A 17,307-nucleotide genomic window follows, 5' to 3' on the forward strand; every position below is an offset into this window, starting at 1 on the left:
GTTTTGGTTTGTTTCCAATTTTAGAAAGGGTGCTTTTTATTCTTTTTTATCTAATTTTTGTTTTTAGTTACATGAAACATTTACACAGTCTAAGATCAAAATTATACAGTAAACTACATTCACATATATTCACCTCCATACCTGTCCAATCTGCTGTCTCCTTCCTCCTCTTACAGGTGGCCATTGTTAATATCTTTGTATCTTCTGTTACTTGTGTGTGTTTACATTTATTCATATTGTTCTAGACCCTGTTTTGTTTTGGGTTTTTTTTGTCTTTTTGCCATTTCTTTGGGCCGCTCCCACGGCATATGGAGGTTCCCAGGCTAGGGGTCCAATCGGAGCTGTAGCCACTGGCCTACGCCAGAGCCACAGCAACGCGGGATCCGAGCCGTGTCTGCAACCTACACCACAGCTCACGGCAAAGCCGGATCCTTAACCCACTGAGCAAGGGCGGGGACCGAACCCGCAACCTCATGGTTCCTAGTCGGATTCATTAACCACTGTGCCACAACGGAAACTCCAAGACCCTGTTTTTTTAATGCATTCTGAGGATCACATGATGTCATCCATAATTCGTCAACCAACCCCCTCTTGATGAGTATCTGCTTTGTTTCCAGTTCTCAGTTATTGAAAATCATAAATAGCATTTTGCTTTAAAAAATTTTTTTTTCTTACTAGGGCCACACCTGTGGCATATGGAAGTTTCAAGGCTAGGGTTCGAATCAGAGCTGCAGCTGCTGGCCTGCACCACAGCCACAACAACTCAGTATCTGATCGAGCCACATCTGTGACCTACACCATAGTTTGCAGCGATGCGGAATCCTCAACCCACTAAGCAAGGCCAGGGATTGAACCCTCATCCTCATGGATATTAGTTGGATTCTTTACCCACTGAACCACAATGGGAACTCCACATTTCACTTCTTTTTGTCACAATACCTTTGGGACATTTTTTAAAAGAGAGATTGCTCAAGCAAGGGGCTACTGCATTTATAATTTTTCCAGATCAAGGGCATACTTTTAACCATTAACCTTGGAATTCCCTGTTGGCTCAGTGGGTTAAGGATCCAGCACTCTCACTTCTGTGGCCTGGGTCTCTGCTGTGGCACGTGTTCAACTCCTGGCCCTGGAACTTCAGCGTGCTGCAAAAAGTAGCCAATAAAAAATAAAAAATAAACATTAATCTTGCTAAGAAAATATAGAAACTTAAAACTTTTTATTACAGAGAAAGAAAAAAACTTTAAATGGAGTAATCATATTTATCAGGAATATTTTATTAATAAAATTTAAATTATTAGGTTTATGAATTATCTCTGGTATAGTATAAATAAACACCTTGAACAGTACAAAACTTTAACAACTTTCATGTGAGTGGGGATGGATGGATAGATGGAGAGAGAGAGAATTTTCCCCCCTGAGAAGAATATTTCTGATTGTAATAACTTTACTATCTTTTTAATTCAAACAATTATTTTATTATCTCTTAAATGACACAACAGAAATGGAAGTAAATTAGCAATATCTACATAATAGCACTTGTAATATTTTTTGAAGTGTTGGTAAATCTGCAAGTTTGTTTCCTTGGGCCTAAAATATAATCTAACATTTATAGGCAGAATGAAATATATTTGATGGTCCTTTTTATGATCCAATATGTTAAAAAAATATGATTATACTGTCTTAAAATTTTTAGCTAGTGTCATCTTTCTGACGTCAGGAGGAGCAACCCCAATAACTGGATGAGTCATATTTGCTTTTATATCTTACACACAGCAAAAGTTTAACCTCATAAAAGAGTTGAACAGTCAATTTAAGCTAAAAGATTCATGTTTGAATAGCAGCTAGTTATGTATAAAAAATATACAAATAAAAACATGTAACATATAAAAACTGGTGAATAAATCACTAATGATTTGTTTACTTATGTTATCAGATTATCCTTCAGATATAACCATAAAGGCATTCACAAGATGACGTACAGATAAAAAAATGGTTAAAATTGCTTCTTCTTAATTTTTAGTCTTCTACTGGCAAGGAGAAGTCTTGGCATCTTCTTTTCCTTCTTCAAGGCTATGGTCAACAAAACAAAAATAAACATCACAGGTCCCCAGTCTCCAGCCTCGCTGTAAATGACCATTTCCAACATACTTACAAATTCACCTTGTCTTACTTTTCATGATTATAAAGGCAGTTTTACTCACTATTTACTAGGTTAATAACATTCTACCTTTAAAACACAAAGATACAGGTATTGTCTCCCGTAGCTAGCCAGTAGAAGCATTTTGACAATACTGATCAGTACGAGAGTGCTATTTAAATAGAAGTTGTCTAGAAATGGCAATATGCTATTAGTTAAATGGATACATAAAAATATAATTTTGCTTATGAATTATTTATAAAGTTAGTTTAAAAACTGAATAAGAAAAAAGTCCACTACCTTTTACACATGCACGTTTGCAGTCCTTCATGCTAACAAAATTATTGTCATTCCCTCCACAGCCAGTATAGGTGAAGGCCTCACAGGCTTTGTGTCTTGGATTAAAATAATAGCGAGTCACATTAGCAGAACACAGTCCCTCATCTTTTGGACTATAGCAAAATGATGGACCTTAATGAAAAAGAAAACAAAATTAGGAATGCAGTAATACTAGAATTAATAAACTAGAGTGATTACTGAAGTAACTGAAGAAAACCTAATCCCATAGAAGCTTCATGCTGAATCCAAAATATCATACTAAGCCAGTTTAAAAAGAGTGCCTTAAATTTCAGAATATCTCCACATGCCATATTTTTCTAATTCTAAGTTTTTATAAAGTGGACAGAATTTCTTCTGAAGCTATATCCTTGTATCATTTGAATATGTAAAGAAATTAAACACAGAAAACAGATATGATCAGGTACATTTCAATGGAAAATATATGACATGCTTTGGTAAACTTTCTTGGGTTGGTAGTTTTATTTTAAATGTTTTTTATCAGCTCTCCTTCCATTCTTCATCGAGAATACATATATTTAATTCCCAGGTAGCCACTGGAGCACCTACATTTACATAAACAATTTAAGACAATGCCAGCAACCATCTCCTCATTAATTCAAGATTTTGCATATTCAACACAGTACAGCTACAGAGCTTTATCAAAGTCTCTGCCAAAGCAAGTCTTCTTTTTTGTTGAACTTATTTATCTATGTGTACATGTCTTTGCTGTGCCTGCAGAAAAGGCCCGCATTGTCTCTCTCTCCAAATACTACATTCTGCCCAAGTAAACTCATCATTTTAAGGACTGCATAGGAGAGGACGTAGGTAAGAAATGGGGAGGAGAGAAAAGAGAGATAGAGGTCAATTTGTGCTACAGTTTGCATTTACTAAATAATACAGAAATCTAACCAAAAACTTCGATTTTCACCATCTTGTCTCTAATATATTGCACCATCTCATATATACAAGTGATTTCATACAAACCTTAGGTCATGCTATTCATTAATGAACATGGTAACTTTTTACATGTAAATTAAGAAGGTGAGAAATAGTTCTAAAGAAAATGCAGAAGAGGAAGCAAAAACTTGAATCATAGCTTAGTCACTTTCCAGCCCTGACACCTTGGCAAGTCATTAACTTCTAGCTTCCATTCTTGTATGTAAAACTAGGTGTAATAACAGACTCTCACTGGGTGGTAGTGTGAAGACTGATATCATATGTGAAACCACTAGAACACAAACCAGATTAATTCCACATCAAATGATTAATTGTTTCACCCTAACATCTTAAAACCTAAATGAGTACTTACTTTTCTTTGGCGCACAGAAGCCCATACACGTAGCTTCATCCAGAAACCGATTTGCATTGCCATGACACCCGCCAGATAGGAATTTTTCACATGTCATAGAACTTAGATTGAAGAAATACTCTTCTCTGAGCTCCCCACATTGCCTCTTACTGACTTCTAATCGGCAAATTTTGGGAACTTCTAAGAGAAAGACAGCATAAAACAATGTTGGTCAAAAGCTGCCCTTCTTAGTATTACTTTGAAAATTTCAGTGTATTTTCAGAAATAGCTGGTGATGGCTGAGGGGTTGGAAGGGGGCATCATATTTAGTGCTGGGATAGTAAATCCCCAAAAGACTGCCCATTAAATCCTGGGTCCAGAATCCACAGATTCAATCAACCCCAGAAATATTCAGAAGATACCCCCCAAAAAGCAAAACTTGAACTTGCCCTGCCTGTGCTGGCAACTATTTGCAGAGCGTTTATTTTGGGTTAGGCATTATAAGTAATCTAGAGACGATTTAAAGTATAATGGAGGATGTGCATAGGTAATATGCAAATACTGAAGATTTTGATGGGGAGGGGGGCTCCTAGAACCAATCTCTACAGACATGGAGACAAAACTTCACTCAGCTTTTTTTTTTTTTTTTTAATGTCTCCAGGGAGTTCCCATCATGGCTCAGTGGAAATGAATCTGACTAGCATCCAAGAGGATGCGGGTTCGACCCCTGGCCTTGCTCAGAGGGTTAAGAATCTGGCGTTGTCATGAGCTGCGGTGTAGCTCACAGACACAGCTTGGATCCCTTGTTGCTGTGGCTGTAGTGTAGGCCAGGGGCTATAGCTGCAATTCTACCCCTAGCCTGGGAACCTCCATATGCCCCAGCTGCCACCCTAAAAAGACAAAAAAAAAAAAAGTCTCCAGACCTGACTCAGCTATGATAAATGTTTCAGCTTCACTAGAAACACTGTTCTCAGTGTGCTGATTGTTTCTACATATGAAGTTAGTCAAACTTATTCATAGGAATACGCATTTTTTGCTGGCTCAGGTCCTTGAAGAACAGAGCCTCATGTTTTGTTACAGGCCTTAACAGAGATAATAAATATAATTAAAATAAAACAGAAAACAGCATCATGAATCTTCACTGTATCTCTCTACCCAAGACCTGTTTAGGTAGCAGGGGATGAAAGTTAGGTCAAACTAGCTAAATCTCCTTTAATAACAAAATCCACTAAAAGTATTTCAGATTGGTAGATAGTGAGCAGGAGGGAATAGTGTTCTCTGGGCGGCATAAAACCCATAGGTTTAGAACTAATGATAAATACAGGCAAGCCTGAATATATTATGCTCTTGCATTGTTATGCCTTACAGTGAAATCTTGCCCCAGTCTGCACACACACTGGATTATGATAAATGCCAGGCAGAAGAGAGAGGATGTTTTAGTCGCTGTGAACTTTGTGATCACTTTCAGGAAACCGAAAAGCAGTAAGCCTTGCTTAATATTTGAGAAAATTTAGGCTAAAAGGTACTGTAGAAAATAAGCTGGAAAATAAGCTGTTACTACTAGCCCTTCCGTGCAAGGAGCCGCGCAATAGTTGTGAGTGTCTGCGAGAGCACTTACTCTCTATCCTCCAGCACGCTTCATCGCAGGCCTCCCACGTTTCAAAATTGTTGGCATTGCCCTCGCAGCCCCCATACATGAACTCTCGGCAGCTCTGCGTGTACCTGTCGTAGTAGTAACTGGGGACCAGGGCACGGCAGGGCCCCTCGTCTGGGGGCAGGAGGCAGATCTCCGAGTAATTTCCTACAAGGGGGGCAGAAGGAGAGCCAGAGAGTGAGAGGAGGAAGTCACCCCCCCGCCCCGCCCCAGTCTCCGTGGAGGGAGAGGCTTCTCTGGGAATTCTGCCTTCACTGCTCCCAGCACCGTGGAAGGGCCTCTGCAGAGAAAGAAAGTGCAAACTTGTGGCGCTTGTGCGCCACAGGGATCAGGGGAAAGCAGGGAACAGAGAGCTGCTGCAGGGGGTCCGGCCCTGGCAATAAGGGGATCCCCTGGGTGGGAAATACCTGGCGACGCCCGAGGAGCATCTCCCAGCGCAGTCCCCACCAGGAGCAGCGGCAGAAGCACCAGCCCGTGGGTGCGGACAGAGTTCATGGTGTCCGACTTAAAGTGGCCGGTGGGGCAAGTTGTCCCCAGAAGGCCCCGGCGGGACGAGGGTACACAGCCTCCAACCTCGAGGCAGTCTTGGTTCCTGCGCGGTGGGTGCCGAGGCTTTATGTAGGGTGGATGTCTGAGCCTCTCTCTGACCCCGGACAGGGCGGAGCAAGCCTTTACGAAGGCTGGAGGGGAGGCTGATTCATGCCTGCGAGAGAGCTCTGACCCTGCAGCCTCCTGGCTGGAAAGTGTGCGGGGGAGAGGAATTCCCCACCAAAGCTGAACCTGCCTCCCAAACTTTCTCCAGTGACTGGGTGGGGATGACCAGATGGGGCATTGTGTCAGTGATGGGAAGTAGACAAGCTAAGGGAAATGACCTGGCTGTGATTGCACAAAGTTCCAAGTTGTGCAGCATCACCCCGAAGCCTAAATCCACACTTTCAAAGCACAAAGTCCCTCTTTGAAGGGCAGAAGGTGTGCAATTAATAGGTCCAAGGGGAGCTGGGCCCATTGGATTAGACCCTTTAGATTAGAAATTTAAGTATATGTGTATTTATTTACCTCTATACATAGATATACACAAATATTCAGATTCCAATTGAGGTCTAATTTACATTTCATAAAGGGCTCATAATATGTCTTAAGTCTACAGTTGGAGCAGTTTTGACAACTATATATACCCTTGTAATCACCATTCCAATCAAGAGTTAGAATGCTTCCATCACTCCCAAACACTCTCTCATACCCTTTCCCAATCTATCCTTCCATCCCCAGGCCAGGGGCAACCCCAGTTCTACTCACCATAGACTGGTTTTGCCCATTCCAAATCTCCTGCAAATGACATCATAAAGTATGTACTGTTTTTTACTTCTTCCACTCCACTGCACCATGGTATAATTTGTTCCTTCTAAATGTTGAGTGTTCTTACAATGTACGAATATACAGCACATGTCCTATTACTGGACATTTGTGTTATTTCTAATTTGGGGCTACTCTGAGTAAAGCTGCTTTGTGTGTGCATACAAGTTTTATTACTCTTGGGTAAAATATTAGAAACTGCTGAAGTAGAACTGTTGGGCCCATTGGATTAGACTGCCAAAAGTGATTATACCATTTTACACCCCCATAGCCATGTGTTGGGCTTGTAACTCTGTTTTTTTGGAGCTGGAACATGAAAGTCCAAAGAGAGGTGGCGTGGGGCGGTGGAGGGGTGGGGTGGGAGGGGGGGTATGTCATCTGTAAGTTTTAACCAGAGCAGCCCCTTCCCTTACCTTTCTTAATGTAGTGTATTTATTACAGTGCATGGTTCCTTTGACATGTTACCCTGAGCCTAACTTTTTACTTATGCAAAACAAATTATTTACACTGGATTTTACATGAAGTATTAGGAATATTCTGGGAGAACATTTTAATGGGTTCTCTTGATGAATGTGTCTTCCATTCCTCCCCCTTTTCCTCTTGCTTTATTTAATATTCTCAAGAGAATAATTATCCTTGGCTTCTCCTGGAGATACTGGAGGGACTTTACATAAGTTCTCATTCAAGTTTCTGAGAATCCTTGTGCTCACAGTGAGTTAATAGGCTGGCATATTTTAACACACTATAACCCCTCAGGCCAGTTTTCAGTTATCCTGATATCATGGCAGAGAATCACATTCCTAGGAAAACAAGCGTGTCCTGAAAATACTCTGCGTCCCATAGGCTTTCAGATTACTAGATATCTATGATTAAGAATGACAGATATAAGGATAATGTGTTTAACAACCTGCTCACCAGGAGAAAAACAATGGCGGGATGGGGGGTTGCTATATGTATATTTTACTGGTTTCCATGGAGTAAATGCTTCCACTTTAGCTGGTTTCAAGCTACCAGATTTGGAAATAGATGGGTACAATCAGTTCGCCAGAGCCAGTGTGAGCCGGCTCCAGCACTGATGGTTTTGGAAAGTCACACTCATGACAATCAGATTAGACCTTCCCACTATCACCCATATATTGTTAGGGGAGGGAAGTTTTACAAATATTTAGCCAAGATCAAGTTCAGAAGAAAAGGTAATTCAACCTCAAGCTCAACCTATTTCAGTTCTTCAGAGTATGATTAAATGTATTTACCAAATGGACAAATTCAAGGACTAAGACTGACTCAGACTTACCATCTAACATTGACTATTGTCTCTTCTGTTTTTTGTTCTTAGCTGCTGGCACTTTCTGATCATCTTTTGCTTCATATAGATAGAGGAGTCTTAAGGAATTCCTGCTGTGGTGCAATGGGTTAAAGAATCCGACTGCAGCAGCTCCGGTCACTGAGGAGGTTCAGGTTCAATCCTGGCCGAATGCAATGAGTTATTAAGGATCCATGTTCTGTATGCTGCATGTGCAGCCATTAAAAAAAAAAAAAAAAAAAAAAAAGGGAGTTCCCGTCGTGGCGCAGTGGTTAACGAATCCGACTAGGAACCATGAGGTTGCGGGTTCGGTCCCTGCCCTTGCTCAGTGGGTTGACGATCCGGCGTTGCCGTGAGCTGTGGTGTAGGTTGCAGACGCGGCTCAGGTCCCGCGTTGCTGTGGCTCTGGCGTAGGCCGGTGGCTACAGCTCTGATTCAACCCCTAGCCTGGGAACCTCCATATGCCACAGGAGCGGCCCAAGAAATAGCAACAACAACAACAACAACAAAAAAAGGAATCTTTTGAATCAGGGCAGATTATTTTGGGAAATTGAATGATGCAGTGGGAAAGCAGAATTGGGAATAGAGGAGACTTGGATTGTATTCTTTGTGCCTTTGGACAAGTTACATAAATCCTCTGAGCCTCAGTTTTCTTTATCTGTAAAGTAGATATAATTACTGTCCCTTATAAGTGTGTTATGAGGGCTAGCACCTAGACACTCAAAGGGATGTGCTTTAGCCCCTCACACAGCCACAGAATCCACCCGGATCATCCCAGGTTCCAGTTCCCACTGAAAGCCTTGGCACAACATTTTATGGAGAATCAAATGCAATCAAGAACCAGAGCAACATGAACCGGCCTTGTAGGACTGAAACCTGTGACTTTGCCTCAATCAGCTCTCCTCTTTGTCAGAGGTCGCCTCTCTGCCTGGAAGGGTGCCACACAATCAGACTGTGCTTTGTGATGGTCTCTTCTGAGAATCTGAGCTTCAGGGTCCTCTCAGCCTGAGCATAGTACTTAGTCCACTCAGGTCTGCTGTGTAACAGATGGAGGGGGAGGGGACCAAAGGTAGGCTTTTCACCCTCCTTCAGACACAGGTTGAAACCCGCATTCAGAGGTACTTTACAAATGTTAGTTTCCTCCTCGTTCTATGCCAGATAAGGTGCACCTCTAACACCTCTGTGACCACTGAGCAGGGACAGGTAAGAAAGAAACAAGTAGGTGGGTTAAAAGTTAGAGAGTGTCAAGCCAGGTGATCAGGAAGGAAAGTACTCCTTAATTGCAAAACACAGAAGTATTTTTATAACCATGAAGAAGATAGGTTCCAATATAAGAGAAGTCTAAATTTCCTGGTATTACTTTAAGTTACCGAATTTCTCCTTAGGACCATGGGGGAGGAGCCATGGTACCACCGCAATCAGTCTCCAAAGGAATGTCATAGTACTTGTATTTCCCTAAGTAGGGTCTAAGCCAAAAGGTTACCACAACCAAGGAAAAGAATTCCTTTATCCAAAGTCAACAGGAAGTGTAAGACTGGAGGGAATTGGGGAGAAGGGTCACCCAGATTGATTCGTCATTGCTAGACCAAGTGACAGCTTTAGTGGCTGCAGCAAAAACAAAGGTTCCAAATAGTTTAGAGGTATGTAAAATAAGGCATGGAATTATAATTTGAATGCTGAAAGTATCTATAAATACCATCTGTTCCATATTTTTATTTTCCATTTACAAATTGATACCTAGAAAGAGAAGATGGCTGGTCATATTTACTTACCTTAGTTTCTGGCAAAGCTGAGATTAGAACCCAAATTCGTGATACTCACTCAGCCCTGTATTCTTTCTGACATGTCCAGATCTAGGTTCTTTCTACCATATCAAGACCTTAGAGTAGAAAACTAAACACCAGAAATGAAACACACGAGAGCTACCATGAGTTCAAGAGCAGCTTTGCACATGTCAGATCACTGCCTCTGTTCTCTTTCACCCCCTCTCCCATCTTGACCCCATAAGAAGTGGATATGAAGTTGATTTAGAACACAGTAGCTAGAATTTCCAAGCCTTGTTGTTCTAGCCTCTGAGATCCCTCTAGACTTGAAAGGTGACCATGAGCTTAAGCAAAGGATTAAGGCAGATAGTCTTCCCCTCCTCAGATACCTTAGGGAGTGGTGCAGGTCTAGCCCTCTAGTGCTTGAGGAGAATTAATTTAGCCTGGGGATTTGAGGATGCACATAACATAACGTAGTCACTTAAGGAGTTACACCCATAACTCCTTAGTAAACAAAGTTCCTGCTGCCGTTAGTTTAGCCCTGTCAAAATAAAATCTGAAATGAGTCCAGCTGGCACTAACAAGAAGTTTGCACATCTGCTAAGAAAGGCAGTTCATCTCTTCTGAGAGATTAGGAGTCACAAGAGTCTTATTAAAGTTTAGACAACTCTTCACTAACATTTTTCTGGTGGGTTGGGCCATGTAGGAAATGTTTCCTCTAACTTGCCCTCTGTTGGACACCGAGTGCATCTTTGAGGGTTACATGATAAAGTGCAGTCACTTAAAAGGAGGAGACATTCCCTATGCCTAATTTTCTTCTTCTCTCTAGGCAGAACAAGATTATGGAGTATATAATGTATCTCTTGCCATAGTCATTTGTTTATTCACCTATTCAAAAGATAAGCAGATTAAGGAGTCCCCATCGTGGCTCAGTGGAAACGAACCCGACTAGTATCCATGAGGATGGATGCAGATTTGATTCCCTGGCCTCACTCAGTGGGTCAAGGATCTGGCATTGCCTTGAGCTGTGGTGCAGGTCACAGATGAGGGCTCAGATCTGGCAGCTGTAGCTCCAGTTCGACCCCTGGGAACTTCCATAAGTCACAGGTGCTGCCCTAAAAAAAAAAAAAAAAAAAAAGGTGTACAGGGGAGGAAGCAGACCCCTGCCTGGGACGGGTTCTCAGCCCAGGGTGTGTGTATACAAGAGCCCCTGGGGAGCAACTTAGAAATGTAGATTCCTAGCCCCTCCCCGACTCTCTCCTGACTCAGTAGATTAGAGACCAGGAGCCTGACTTAAATAATGAAAGATAAACAGATTAAACATTTAAAATGTGCCCAACTTTGTGTGCATATGGGATACAAAGATGAATAATCACATTTGGGATCTCATAGCAAAATAGGGTAAAGAGATAGACACTGTATAACCCAGCTGTAATATACTGTTCTTAGTATAATATTAAAAATATGTACCAGGTTCTGTGGGATTATGGAGTAGGAAGTAAAATTTAAGCAAAGAGCTCAATTCACACTAAAAACCAAGCCACATGAACACATCTCACATTACATCTTCTGTGTCTGTGGGACACAGATTCTTTCCTTTAGTCAGCTAGTTGCTTTGGTTGGTATTTTTAGGAGCTATAGTTATGGCAAAGCATTACCTTTCACAGTAGGGCAGAATCTCAGAGACCCCCTTTCTCTTCTTCCTAGATATATGTTCCCTCAGATGTCATGCCTACTTAGGATACAAACTATCACTTCTCTAGCTCAGGTTGCTACACATTTAATTATCTAGGGCACCCAGAAGGTTGGAACAAATTTTGGACTATTTTATCCAAGACCTTTTCCACACAGTGCAGCCTCACTGCCAACCCAGAAATTCTAGTTTACCAGTTCTCTAGAGAGTTATCACATTAAAAATGGGGGAAGAAAAGGAAAATTTCCCCTAACTCTCATATGCCATGTAGAAACCTCAATAGCAATAACTAAGTGCTGCAAAAAATATTTATTGAGAGTTTGCATTGTACTTTACATTCATTAGCTATTAAATCCCCCACAATAACCACTTGAGGGAGATACTTTATTCTCCTCCCCATTCTGCAAATAAGGAAGCTGAAGCTTTACACAGATACATGACTTGCTCAAAGCTATACAACTAGCCCAGGCAGTCTGTATCCTGGTCCTCTGGTCTCACTCACCATGCACACATCCTTTTCTTCCACGATAGTGGGGACCCAAATCAGGCTCATCATATAGAACATGTGCTCACGACCTTAGTTCAGTACCTGAACAGCTCTATCTCAGATTTCCTTTTCCCTCAAACATAAAGTTTATAATTGAGGACTAACAGATAGCTACAATTGAAATACACTGCTCTAATGCTCTAAGAGAAACATCTGCCAAGGTTGATAATCAGATTAGAAGATTGAGAGAGGTAATCACTAAAGACCTTATTTTCAGAGTTATATTTAGCAGAAAGTAATGGATCTTGACCTTTCAAGTGTAAAGATACCCTTTCATGCAAAAGTCTTGTCATTTTTATACTCTAGTCCAAATCTCATGTGCATTATACATTATAAACTGTCGTAAGCCCACCAAATGTTCATTTGTTCTAGCTCTATGTGTAGAAGCTTTTGCATCTTAAATCACACAGGAGGGACAATCTGCCATTTGGGGGCAGGAGGAGGCATTAGCTATAGTTTGAAAGGGGCATACATCTCCTAGCACTCCCTCTATTTTTCCCTCGTATTGACTATTAACTGAGGGAAAAACTGAGTTGAACTGAAAGGTGTATGTTAGAAGAAAGTTGAGTACACCAGCCTGAGATAGATATGCTGAACCAGACAGAGAAGGGGGAGTTGTTCTATTGGTCAACTGAATCTCCTGTATTCTCTCTCTTCCTTTCTCTCACAATGAAGGTCATGTCCTGGTCCAGTCAGTCAAACTCCTTGGCTAGGGCTTTGAGTCCTTCTCTTATCTTCTCAAAGGCTGCTCTCTTCTCACTCCTCTGTGACATCAGTGCTGCCTCTCTCTTACCCTGCAGCACAGGTTTTAAGTTTCCATTTGGAATGCTCTATCTCTGATTTTTTTTTTTTCATCCCAAACTTAAAAGTCATATTTGACTTTACATTTCTTCTGTTAGGGCCCCACTTCATTGCTCCTTTTTCTAGCAAAACTTATCAGAAATATTATCTTCACTATCTGCCTCCACTTCCTTATCTCCCTCTTCCCCCACATTCCACTCAATAAACTTTCATACCGGAAAGAGGAAGGACAGAAAGTACTCTTTTCAGGGGCAACTCATCATGTTGCCTCATCTTACCGGACCTCTCAATGCATATGACAAAGCAGCCGGAAACCACATTTTTCCATTTACATTTTGTCTAACCCCTCAGCAGTATTTAACAATTTCAAATCTTTTGTTATCCTCGAAATACTTTTTTTTTTTTTTAGTTTTTATGATACCCTTTTTTTTTCCCTTTTTCCTGATTTAGTTGACGCCTCAATCAGTCTATCCTTCTCCTCTGCCTGCCAGTTAAAGGTTGAAGGGATTCAAGGTTTCCTATGACTTCATGGTACTACAAACTACCCTTATAGTGTTTATAATTTTTTTTTTCCTTTTTTTTTCTTTTTATGTCCACACCTGGGGCATATGGAAGTTCCCAGGCGCAAGGGGTCAAATCAGAGCTGTCAACTACAGCCTACACCACAGCCAGAGCAACACCAGATCTGAGCCATATCTGTGAATTATGCCACAGCTTGTGGCAATGCCAGAACCAGACCAGGGATTGAACCGACATGCTCATAGAGATAACATTGGGTCCTTAATTCAATGAGCCATAATGGAAACTCCTCATTTATCATTTGAAATCACTGTGCTTATTAGTTTTGTTTTACTTATCTGATCCTCTCACTATTATATAAGCTCTTTGAGAACAGAAAACTTACCTGCCATACTCATCATTGCATCTCAATGCTAAGGATAAGATCTGGAAAGTAGGCACTCATAAATATCTATGAAATAAAAAAATTAGTTATTAGCACTATCCCTCTTCTGCTTAAGTATCTTGAAAACCCACCTGGCTCAACAGAAACAGAGTTGCTCTGGGAAAGAAAGTGAATTGTCATAGAATATATTTGAAGGTCTATAAGTCACATGAGTTTAAGAAGAAGCTACAGGTTGAGTGAGATTGCTACTCATGTAATAAAAATAGCAACAGATACAAAAGCAACTGGCTTTCAAAAATATGATAAAATGTATGATCAACTTAATTAGATGGAAGAAAAACTCAAAATATAAACTACCTTTTGTGTGACAGAAAAAAAACTCAGCTGAAAGGAATGATTTATAGAGTGATGAAGTATAAACACAATGAGATAAGAAAGCCGATTTTGTTTGCTGCTTCAACCCCTAGAAATCAAGAGTGCCTTGTCCCTGGTAGTTAATAAATATTTGCTAAATCAATGAATACTTGTTAGCTGCTATCATTGTATTGGCCCGTGTACAAAAAGAGAAGGAAGAAGAATAGATCCATAGATATAAAGGGATAGATGTATTGCACATATGTATTAGCCCAGTGTCTGGCACATGGTAAATGCTCAAAAGTTAACTAATATCAGCTCATTTAATCCTCATCAGAAGAAACTCTCCTTTATTAATTGCATCTCCTCTCCCTCACTTTAGAGGACTTCAGTGTTTAATCCTTTGTTCTCTTCTCTTTCCTATTTACCCTGGGTGTTCTCATCCATTCTTTTGGCTCTCTCCTAAACTCCAGACTCTCCCCTCAACTCCAAACTCCCCATTCAAACAAATTTAACAAGCATCTCAAATGTGGGATTCCCCTTCTTAGGTCTTCCCCATCTCAGGAAACAGCAAATTCCTTCTTTAGTTGTTCAGACCCAAATCACTGGAGTTCTCTTGCTTTTTGGCTACTTTTTCATTCTACATCTGATCTCTCAGCACATCCTATTATCTCTACTTTCAAAATATATTTAGAATGGTACCAGCTCTACTTCTATTACCCTGGTTTCAGCCACCATCATGTCTCACCTTAATTACCAAAATTGCCTCTTCCTCACTTCTACCCTTACCCTCTATGGTCTAGCCTCAAAATAGCTGCCAAAGTAATGCTGCTAGAATATATGACAGATAATATCACACTATTACTCAAAACCCTGGGATGTTCCTTAAGTCACTCAGAGTGAAGCCAGAGTTTTTACAATGGTTTGAAAGACCCACATAATCAGTGATATCATCTACAATTCTTCACCCACATTCACTTGGCTCCTCATGTTCATACTGGCTCATGGCTCTCCTTGCACTTTCTGTTCACTGGGAACAGTCTCCTCTTAGATATACGCATGGCCTGCTCCTTCATCTCTTTCAGGTCTTCAGTCAAATGTCTCAGAGCGCCTTCCCCAGCCACTCTCTCAATAATTGAAACACTTCTCTTGACACTTCCTATTCCCATTCCTGCCATGTTGATTTTTCTTCTTAGCACTTATCACACTATATTGCTACATTTAATTTTTTTTTTAATCCTGTCCATTGTCTTTCTCCTCTAGTTTGTGGCAAAGTTTACTAATTTTTTTTTTCTCTCTGCTCTACCCTCAAGCATCCAGAATAGTGTCTGGCACATAATAGCACTTGATAAATATTTGTTGAATGAATGAATAAAATGCTATTATTTTTAATAGTCACAAGTATAATGTCAGGATGAGAAAGAATAGTACAAGATAAGAAAATTTATACTCACATGACTACAAGTCTATTATACATAATAGAGTGGATTTATTTCTTTAAAATGTGTGAAATGGAGTGTTTATGAATCAACATACTTATTGTATTTTATTTATTTATTTTTTTTTCTTTTTGCCTTTTCTAGGGCCACACCTGCAACATATGGAGGTTCCCAGGCTAGGGGTCAAATCGGAGCTGTAGCCACTGGCCTATGCCAGAGCCACAGCAACATGGGATCCAAGCCACATCTGCGACCTACACCACAGCTCACGGCAACGCCGGATCCTTTGCAAGGCCAGGGATCCAACCTGCAACCTCATGGTTCCTAGTCACAACGGGATCTCCCCCAACATATTTAAAGTATGCTAACAACATTTCTATTCTATTCTAACAACAAACTGTGATTGATTCTCTGTGTAAAACAAAAGATTTTTAAAGTTAATTTTAATAATTCCATCTAATATAGCCCTTATGAGTTAAATATTTCTTCGTTTTCTTACTTCAAAATACACTTATCTATAACGTGTAAAAGCAAAGAACAAGTGACCTTTTAACTTTACACTAACCCATTTTAGTTCTAAACTAAATCAGCAAGAAATCTCATGGAAACTTGGAAAGATATTAGTGAGACACTAAACTACTCTACATAGTTCTATTCTCAACATTCCTCACCCACACCCACAAACCCAGTGAAACAAAAGGCCCCCTAGGGGGCACTATTGCCCCCACTGAAAAGCAGTGCTCTGTGGAGATGGTACAATTCTGAGACCCTTCCTTCCTCCTCCCCTTCCTCTTCTTTTCTTGGCTTTTTTTCTTTTTTGGACCTTAGCTCCACCATAGGGCAGGTTGAAAGAAGAGGTGAAAGATGACATAGCTTCTACTTAATGGGGGTGTTTCTCCCCTGAAGTGGCTGTAACTGCTTCTCCTCTGAGGTAGCTTGTTGGTCTCTGAATCTTCAGTCCTTCCCTTTATGTTCTGGTGAAGGTCAGGGTGGGGTTGCCTGATAATAGGTCCAGTAATCTGATCTAGCCCCTCTTAGGACTTCCTGTGGAAGGAGGCCCCCAGGGGGTGGTTAGTGCCTTGGTTGTCAATTCTGTTTTCTTTCTGTATGTAATTCTGGAGTCTTAAAAAAAAAAAGAAAAAAAAAAAACTACTCCTTTACACTAGTTTGAGGAGGGTAACTGAAAGATGCATGTTGGAGTGGAAAATATCCTAGACCAGAAAACAAATACCCAAACACCTGTGGTATAGCCCCAGCTCTGTTGCCACCAAGTGTGTGATTTGGGGCATATTTTGTGGACCACCTTTGCCTCACCTGCAAAATGGGATAAAGAGTAATTAAATGATATTATATCTGAATCCTTTTAAATCTTTGACTTCAATACAACTCTGAGCATTTGAACTCTCTTGTGCAGACAACATACACCATGTTTCTGTGTGTAACTAGGTATCCTTGAGGGTAGTGAGATTTTGATCCTCACTCTGTATTTTTTCATACAAGACCCATGGCATCAAATTTGGCAAGCATTCTCTAATCTTCTAAGATTCACCTCCACCAAATGAAGTGTGTTTTGCTTAAAATATTATTAAATACTTTAAGCATCTTAAAGTTAAGAAATCATTTGTTAATAAAGTAAGGTTAGATGCTGGAGGAGCGCAGAATATGCCACCCCAAAATATACCTCTCTGGCATAAGGAATATTTTGAGCTGATTATTTTTAAGAAATATCAAA

The 17,307-nt window shown here is 40.5% G+C and overlaps 2 protein-coding genes across 3 annotated transcripts in view; one reads left to right on the forward strand and one right to left on the reverse strand.

Moving 5' to 3' along the window:
* The window catches only part of GNGT1 (G protein subunit gamma transducin 1), a 45,253-nt gene that overhangs the window by 12,316 nt on the left and 15,630 nt on the right, over window positions 1-17,307 (forward strand). The window lies entirely within an intron of this gene.
* On the reverse strand, window positions 1,254-6,157 carry TFPI2 (tissue factor pathway inhibitor 2). The gene is made up of 5 exons (XM_047753220.1): window positions 5,826-6,157; window positions 5,383-5,565; window positions 3,786-3,965; window positions 2,438-2,608; window positions 1,254-2,070 (listed from the first exon to the last, which is right to left on the reverse strand). Exons 1-5 carry the CDS (start codon window positions 5,911-5,913, stop codon window positions 1,994-1,996), a joined length of 699 nt encoding a protein of 232 aa, XP_047609176.1. The 5' UTR covers window positions 5,914-6,157; the 3' UTR covers window positions 1,254-1,993.

The sequence above is a fragment of the Phacochoerus africanus genome, chromosome 11 (assembly GCF_016906955.1).
Source record: "Phacochoerus africanus isolate WHEZ1 chromosome 11, ROS_Pafr_v1, whole genome shotgun sequence".
Classification (NCBI taxonomy): Eukaryota; Metazoa; Chordata; class Mammalia; order Artiodactyla; family Suidae; genus Phacochoerus; species Phacochoerus africanus.

Bases quoted from the DNA above. Each gene is read 5' to 3' on its own strand.
- TFPI2 (XM_047753220.1), bottom strand. From the start codon at position 5,913: ATGAACTCTGTCCGCACCCACGGGCTGGTGCTTCTGCCGCTGCTCCTG. The intron at 5,566-5,825 runs GTATTTCCCACC...CCCCCCTTGTAG, and splicing joins TGCTCCTCGGGCGTCGCCAG to GAAATTACTCGGAGATCTGC. The intron at 2,071-2,437 runs GTAGTGGACTTT...TGTTGACCATAG, and splicing joins CAAACGTGCATGTGTAAAAG to CCTTGAAGAAGGAAAAGAAG.